Raw genomic sequence first — 8,842 nt, forward strand, 5'->3', positions numbered from 1 at the left:
TGCAATCGATTACTTGGTCTTTAAGTATTAATGGAGCAAAACAACTAAATAAATAAACTAGATCGTATGTGTTTACTTCACCTTGTTTGGCTCTTAAAAACATTAAACAAAGAAACAAATATAAGGCAGACCAACGTCACATTTTCATTTTTACGCTGGAGTGAAGAAGAGAAGAAAGAATAAGGACAAAGGTATCGTTTTCGTTATTTTCCAGTTTGAGCTTGTTTTACGTCGACATTTTTTCTTTCTTTCTCATAGTGAGCATTTTTTGTCGTTTTTGCTACTATAAGAGATTTTCTTCGTGATAAGTTCTGAAATTGTGACGCGCCATTGCGGCAAGAAATGATTAACTTTTGTGTATGCAGTTTTTGAAAAATATGAATGCACATTCAAAAATTGGTGTATGCAAACTAAATTTTGTACTTCCAAGTTGTAAATTTTTCTAAAGCATATAAACAAATATGTGTGTGTATCGGGTAAAATTAATTTTTGTGCATGTATTTGTTCGGGAGACGAAACCTTCTGTGCTTTGTTTCGAAACAATACAGTCTTGAACCAATCAGTGTTGCAGGGACATAGCACATGCGCATTAATAACAGTATTCGCACAGCTGTTCTGTCTGGGACCACACAACTTTCCGCCAGGGCTTCAAGCGATTCTGCGCATGTGCAGTGATCCTGAAACGGGGGCTAGTGCATGTCTAGAAGACGGGCATGATTCATCTCCCGAACAAGTTCGCACTGCAAATATGATAATGTTTGTCAAACCCGATATTCTCACGCCAATTAAAAAAACTTTTTCATGATTAACAAAGTTTGTCAGAAATCTGTTCGCATTTGGCAGTTTTCTGAGATGTTGTATTGTTATCTAACACGTTATCAGGTTGCCATTAAGAAATTGTACCTTTTTAAATCGTGATTAATTTCAAATAGCACCCATGGCTTTTTTATTGGTATTAACATAATTCTGGCATCTCCGTCGAGTCACCAGCTGGTTATCATAGATTTTCACGATATTGTGATGCTCCAGAGCTCTACGACAGAACCTTTGACCAATTAGTTGAAACGTTACAATTTGTCAGATTTCAGATTATGCTGTTCGCACTCTACCAATTAAACTACTTCCTGACAAACCCTTGCCTATGGCCCTATTATGCGAACAAGAAGTCTGACAAACTTTGTCAATCTTGAAAAAAATTTTTTAATTGGCGTGAGAATATCGGGTTTGACAAACTTTATCATAATGCTGCAATTTTACGTGCGAACCTCGGTTGTCAAACTGTTTTGTGTGTCTGTTACAAATTTATGTGTGTGTTGCAAAACATGATGAGAGTGGTTTCCCAAAGTTGTAATCAAATATCTAAAAATAAAAAACAGTATTCATAAGTTTTGTTGAAACGTGTTTTACACTTTTACGCTCTTTTCGTATTTCTTTCTCTTTAAACTTTTCAATCTTTTTTCAAAAGAAAAAGCATCATTAAGTTGTTTAGCATAAAGCTTGGTTCCCATAAAATCGTAAGAGCGTCGGCGACAGTCTACGTCAGTCTGCGTTGGTCTCCCGATTTCATGGGAACACTTCCTTCCGATCGTTACGACTGCGCCGACTGTGAATCGTATGGGTGGGGAGAGTTTATATGAGTTCAACTGGGAACACGGGTCGCCGACGTCACCGATCCACTATTGTGAAGAAACAATCACTTGGATGTAATTTATTAATCAATCAAAGGAAAATGATTTGGCACATTTTTGCTTGCTGTGGTTTTGTTGTCATGGGAACACTTTATCTTTGATCGTTATGGAAAATGGAAGAAGGGATCGGCGACACGTCTGTTGTGCTTTTTAAGGCTGGTCGGTGTATGGTAGCAAAATCCACAATGAAATTAACACGATATATATATATCTATACTATTTACAAGTTGTTATTATTATAATTAATTCCATTCTTGACAACGAACGATCTTGACAACTTTAAACAACTTAGAAACTTCACTTCAAACTACTCGATCACCAACTCCTCTCCAACTTGAGCACGCCCCTCCCAACTCCAACTGAGCTGAACAATGAATCCATTAATCAATTACTTTAACACAACAAGATGCAGCTAAGCGTGCTTTAAAGCCAATATCGACTACGGACAGCATAATGATATTAAGAACAATAGAGCAACGATATTTATTCTAAACTTGTATTACAACACGTTCCCGACTCTTACGATTTTATGGGAACCAGGCTTAAACACGCCTTCTTCCCCCTTCCTCGGGCATGTTTCATTTTGCACGAAATGGAAATGGAAAGGAAGCCAAGTGGAAATTGACGGGCGGAAACTTTTCGAACCGTTTACCGTTTTCCGTCTATACCGTGAAGTGGAAATCCACCTTTATTTTCTCTGTCCGTGTTTCTACGAACGTATGAAAATATGAATAACATATTTAGTCTTGATATTCATCAGTTTGATTCTGAGTGGATTAGGATTGGTGACGACGTTTACCTTTTGGAGGAAGGAAATGTAAAAACGTAAGGATTATTTTGCGGCTGCGAAAACTGACAGGACAAAGGTAAAAACCCAGCGGGATAGCAAAATGCCAAAGGCATATCGAATTATGTGATTGCGACACGCAGCGAAGCCTACACACACAACAATTTCACAACCAAGGTTCGCACGCAGAAATGTAAGCATACATGCACAAAAATTAATTTTACCTGATACACACACATATTTGTTAACGTGCTTTAGCAAACTTTAAAACTTGGAAGCACAAAAATTTATGTTTACATCCACCAAATTTTTAATGTGCATTCACATTTTTTTTAAAACTGCATGCACAAAAATTTATCATTTTTGCCGCAATGGCGCGCCATGTGAAATACCTCATATTTTATTTCGTCAGTTCAAAAAGTAGGAAGGGTAACAGTTGTTTTGTTGTAGTGTTGCTCGAAAGTCGTGATAACGGAACTCGTTGTGTGGACATGTTTGATCAAGACCTTCCAAAACAGTAATTTCATAACATAACCAATTCTTTGCTAAGACAAGAAATATATTTTGCAGTAACTATGATGTGTTATAGCACCATGTAGCCTATTCTATAGTTAACAGTAAAAATGCCATATGTTTCTTTCAGTCCTAGGTTTTTAGTCGAAAGAAAAAATGAAACTAATCCTTGTCGCAGTTTTTTTCTGGATTGGGAACCAAGGTAAGATTGCCGTAATTTATGTAAAATTTGATCTTAATAACATTCTTTCCGCTAGAGTAACAGTGAATGATAATGGTATTAGAATAAAAAGAGGAAATGATTTAGAGTTTTTACTACATTTAGTTATTTGACAGCCTCCATTTTTGTCTAACACATATAATCTATTTCTCAACAGATTTGAATCCTCTGGCACAAACTGATGTCCCTGTTCAAGGTAGGTTTCAACCCCTTTCTTTGTACTGGGGAACTGACATCACTGCCAGTGATGTACCAGCTAGTTCCCGACGAAAGGGCTTGGCCCTCCGACAGAAGGGGCATAAATATATCCCTATTAACAAGCTTATAACAATGATCTCGACCTTCTGGATAGAGGGCAATCGTGCTCTGCCGAGGGGTGGCTTTAGGCCTAGAGTCACTACACCTTTTCCTGATAATACTCCGAAGCAGAAATAGAGCAAACGGTATATAGTTTTTTGTTACGTAGCACTGAATTCAAATACAGTAAAGAAAGCAAACACATTGCAATTTTTTTCTTTATGTTTCATTGTAGAATGCTCAAGTGACATTTCAAAGAGATTGGACTGTGGATGGTGGGGCATCAGTCAACAGGATTGTGTGAGTCGTGACTGTTGCTGGGAACCAACCGCGTCTGGACCATCGTGCTTCAGGAAAACCAGCTCAAGCAAGTCTCAATTTAGATATATCTTTATCTATCGCTTCGGTTTTATTGACTTATATATTATTTTGAATGAAATAGACCTTTGAATACTTACCCGATGGCTAAGTCTATGCACCCTATTGGGTTCAAATTGAAGGGTAAAAATTACTTGGCTGTGGAGTAGTAGGAGATGCTCCTGAAAAATATTCAAATTGAAAACATTAGGCCATGCGCGATAAGCGACTTCGACGTTTTTCTGGAACATTCCCCCTTCTTTTTCGCCACGAATTTTTCGCCTGCGGATTCGCTGCGAATTCGAAGTTTAATTTCCACTTGCAGAATTTCTTTTGCGAATTCGCCGCAAATGCAAAAGAAAATGGCGTCTGTTCGAAGATTGTTGTTATTAAAAAAAAGCGAGCAAAAAAGCAAAGAAAGGAGTACCTGGTTCGAAATTTTTTTTAAAACGTCTGCAGAAGGGGGAGTTTCATCTTTTGGTAAGGAACTTACGCTTACACGACCAGGAATAAATACTTTCGAATTTCGCCAACTACATATAAGGAGCTTTTGTCGTTTATTGCACCAAAGCCGCCTGTTGCTAGAAACGTCCCATTCCATTGTTTATGCTATAGGTGCGGGATTTTCCCAGCATTGTTTAAGCCTAGTCATAGGTTACTCATTCTTCACCCATGTTGTTGTTTGCGTAGTTTTCTGTCGTTTTGCATACTTTTGATTTAGATATGTTTACATTGCATAGCATCTTCACGTCGACGACAAAGATTTGTTGTGAAAAGAGTGTTTCTCTCTTGTTCACTAGTTGGTTTTGTGTCAGCTGTCATCAATTGCTGTTCTGATTGATTTATTCTACAAGGCGAAAAATTTCGCAGCGAAAAAGTAGGAATGGTTTCTACTTTTTCGCAGCGAATTATTCGCTGCAAATTCGCTGCAAATTTTCTAATCTCTACTTCTGCGCATATTTTTTGCGCATTCGCGGCGAAAAATTCGCTTCGCACGAAAAAATTCGTCTCGTGTAAATCAAGCTTTAATTTACATGATACTCAGATTTTTGAAATCATTTTTGCTGTGTCCATTAGGTGCTTAGTTATGCTGTTATTCTTGACGCAACTCTCGTTTGGCCAGAATAAATAAAAACTACCTGGGCTATTACTTTGTTTATGTCTAAAAAGGGATAAGGCTACATCATCTAGTTCGTAGTTAAAACGAATTTCTTTTTTCATTGAAGCGATGTATGTCCCCGTGACGATTGACCTTGGAAGCCAAGGGATGACATTCTCAAAATTTATATTTGCAAATCTTTAAAAGTGGGGGAAATATCCTAAAAAACACAATTATATAAGTTCACTATGTTTCACAAGTTTACTTTTTCCTGGGTTTCACAACCAAATTTCACAACTAGAATGCCAAAGTGCCAAAATACATTGATTTGACAGGAAAAAGGAAAAGGAAAGTGCTGTTTTGGCCATATCTCAGCCAATTTGTCATACTTTCCACTGATTTTGCACATTTTGAGACATTTCGTAGTTTTATTTACTATTAAATGGTCGAAATTTACAACTGTAAATATATTTTGATGACTCTATCACTTAGCAACTCTAATAAACCACTATAGCCATGTGTCTCTTCCTGCTTATCATTGATGTCTGTTCGTGACATAGGATGTCATGTTGCTGGACCTACCCGATTCGAATGCGGTTGGTGGGGTATTAGCCGCAAAACATGCGAAGATCGCGGCTGTTGCTATGGAGATGCCTGGGGTGCACCAAGTTGCTATTACCATGCAACATCTAGTATGTATAACAATTTTATGTAGCTAAGAAAGCTGCTTTATTTGAGAAATTGTCTTAAAGCTAAGTTGCCATTCAAGGACGTTTGAGAATTCATTATACGAATCTGTAAATCTTTCCTGACCATTCGGTCAATGTACCATAATTATGCTACGTCTACCTTGATATTCTTTAAATCGTTCTCTGTACCATCTTTTCTTATGCATATGGTACATTTATTAATGCCAAGCTTATACCTCCCTTCACCTTTAGACTGCAACGTGCGGATGGGTGACCGCAAGGATTGTGGGTATTCTGGAATAACTGCTGAGAAATGCGAAGAGAATATGAGTTGCTGCTATGGAGCAGCTAGTCGTGGACCCTGGTGCTACTATGGTAAAACTTGAATTTATCCTTACTTAGATTATTGTAGGTGCAATCTTTGCTTTTCTTTAATCTTTGCAATCCTCCTCATTAGTATTTTCGTCGAAGATACTCACGTCGAAGTAGCAGTCTTTTTCTATAAGAGGGTTCGCCCTAAACAGGTTTAATCAGTACTGTCTTTCACGTTTTCATCATTTCAATTGCATTATCTTACTTATAATTAGAACATTAAGTTTGTACTTATAATCACCAACCTGTCCCCATCGAGACGCAGGAGAGGGGGTGCAGGGGTCAACCATCCCTCGTGCCCTTTGATAGGAGAAGCGAGGAGAGGCCAAAGTGTCCTTTACATAAAACTGTCTTTGACATCAGTATTTTGTAATTATCAAAGAAATTTGCATGAATTTTTGACTGTAGTGCCTAATTATGACGAGGTTTCTCAGACCGTTTTGAAAAAGTTCTTATGGTAGAAGCTAGGTGATTTTCAAGATGCCTACAGAAAATCAAAATAAAATGACAGTTACAAAGGAACATTTAGATGGAACACTACTAGAAGATGGAACATTTATTGAATTCAAGAACCGAAATGCTGCAAGTCACCCAGTTGTCTCAAGCCACTGTCAATATTAGCAAATGCAATCAACCAAGATTATAATTCTTCCTCTTTTTATCGCTGTCGTTTTTGCTTGCAGGGAAATCTTAACGAGTTAACTCCAAAAGTCGATGCTCTGCCAAGCTCCAATGTAACTGGATATCTTGTCGAATGAAAATTATACATAAATCGTACTTTAGTCTTATTTTTGCCATTTGCTCTACTGCCATTTAAATGCTGCTCTATCGTTTTTTATGATAAAGACGCTCATAGTACATGAGATGCTAGATTAATTTTTAGAGAATATGAAAAAACGAAGCTTGAATTACATATAAAGTCAAAAAATGGATTTGCAAATACAGCCGTATAAAAATGGTATCAGAAGAAAAGTTTTGCCTTCTTTTTGACCATATCTTTGTCAATATGTAACCCAATTCCAACCGCTATATATAAGTTTCCTATCAAATTTTCATGAATCGCAATGAAAAAGAGGGAGATTCTAACCGTCCCTCCAGTTCTAAACAATCTTACTCGAAAGCTTGCACATGAAAAAGATTCTTTTTCAAAAATTTTTCAGTGTAAGGACATGACCTTTTAACCTTTTGAATAAACAATAAAAGATGCTTATGGCCTATTGTGTTCATAATAAAAAAACAGAAGTTGTAGACATACGTAGTCAAGTTTCGTTGTTAAGATAACACACGTTCGTTCAAGTTTTATGTTTTTCAAGTGAAGTAAAGATGAGCTTTACACATGTCGAGTCTTTATGACTTGTATCGAGCCTGCGCATAGGGTAAAAATACCCATATATACCGAGGGTTACATCAGCAAATGGCGCTTTGTCTCTTATGGGAATTGTCAAGCTTGGTTCTTTTTCTTTTCTTTGAAACGGATGATACCCTCCATTCCCAAAGGGGAAGTTTTTGTAGCATGCATTCTTTCAAGGGTCGCTTGTCAGAATTTGAATTTTTCTTTCACGAATCGGTGGTGTTCGCTGGTGGCTACAATGTTTGTAAGTGCTGTTCCTTTCTATTTGAAATTAGAATATTTATTTATGTCTGTCAAATAGATAATCATTTGTTCTTTATGTACGAAAACTGGTATATATAGCGTCCAGAACTTGTAGCGTTTACAAACATGGTCATCATTTGGAGTTAATTAAACTGGGCCTAGCAATGCAGTCGCGTGCTTGCATGAAGTGTACTTTTAAAGGCAAGGTCGAGTGCGTTTTAAGGATATTCGCAGCCAGGGTACATAAGCAAGTTTAAGAGCTGAAGGTTGCTATAAACTCAAACTATAAACTCAAATGAGGGCAAATACAAGGATGCCCAAGACAAGGCGATGCGGGGCTTCTGATAGTTCGATTTTGGGAATATTTGTTCTATTATCTTCAAGGATTGTTTCTGGAAGCTAGATGTAATTTATAAAGAAACTGAGTTACGTTAGTTAACATCTAGAAGATGGTGACGCAAGTTTTTCCTGTCAGGTTTCAGCAAATCTCGTTAACTGCATTCAAAATTTATAGAACTTGAAGGATTACACTCAATTTTTTATAGGAAAAGTGGCTGTAAGAAACGAGTACTGGACAGCCAGAAAAAATCAAGAAACTTCAGTGCTCGAAGCAAAAAACTAAGAAACTATTAAATCGTGATAAAACTGAGAATAACAAAACTTTGTAAAATCCAAGAACATGACTGCCCGGTTGGCCTAGAATTTGGGACATAAGGGACACAAATATACTTTCCACATCTAGATAGAGCATCAAAACAGAAGCGAATCTCTTGGCGTGATAAAAAAGGTCACGAACATTCATAACATTATCATTCATGACATAAGGGCCTCTTTTAAGAAATTTTTAATACTGCACATTTAGAATTTTTTTTTTATAGAAAATTTTGTTGTTGCAATTTTTGGAAATTTCTGGGCATTTCATTTCGTTTTTTAGTTTTGATAAGAGAGTCTTTCCGATGGTCATACGATATTTACGATACATGACATCTATATCGAACTGAGGGGGAAAATTCAAATTTTGTGAACAAAGCAGGAATCTGGAATAGCCGCAAATAGACATTTTAACAAATCCCAAAATTGAATACTGCACATTTTCGAAATCAATACTGCACGTTTTTAAATTAATACTGCACAAAATGTGTAATACTGCACATTAAGATAGGCCCTGCATGGCATAATTAGGAAACTCTTAAGAAACAATGAGTATTAAAATTCCAGAGCATTAA

General features: G+C 36.9%; 1 protein-coding gene across 2 annotated transcripts; it reads left to right on the plus strand.

Annotated features, from left to right (window-relative positions):
• The first annotated feature begins 143 nt into the window (after positions 1 to 143).
• Positions 144 to 6,799, plus strand: LOC135684552 (uncharacterized). Of its 2 annotated transcripts, none has more exons than XM_065200164.1 (7): positions 144 to 191; positions 3,119 to 3,190; positions 3,366 to 3,404; positions 3,741 to 3,872; positions 5,522 to 5,653; positions 5,903 to 6,025; positions 6,706 to 6,799. In XM_065200164.1, the coding sequence occupies exons 2-7, from the start codon at positions 3,145 to 3,147 to the stop codon at positions 6,714 to 6,716; spliced, it is 483 nt and encodes a 160-aa protein (XP_065056236.1). In that variant the 5' UTR covers positions 144 to 191; positions 3,119 to 3,144; the 3' UTR covers positions 6,717 to 6,799. The 2 variants fall into 2 exon arrangements, with proteins under 2 accessions (XP_065056236.1, XP_065056235.1); XM_065200163.2 differs by lacking the exon at positions 144 to 191 and adding an exon at positions 2,582 to 2,668.
• Positions 6,800 to 8,842: the final 2,043 nt, after the last annotated feature.

This window comes from Rhopilema esculentum, chromosome 21 (genome assembly GCF_057945365.1).
Source record: "Rhopilema esculentum isolate cy_ngs chromosome 21, ASM5794536v1, whole genome shotgun sequence".
Lineage (NCBI taxonomy): Eukaryota > Metazoa > Cnidaria > Scyphozoa > Rhizostomeae > Rhizostomatidae > Rhopilema > Rhopilema esculentum.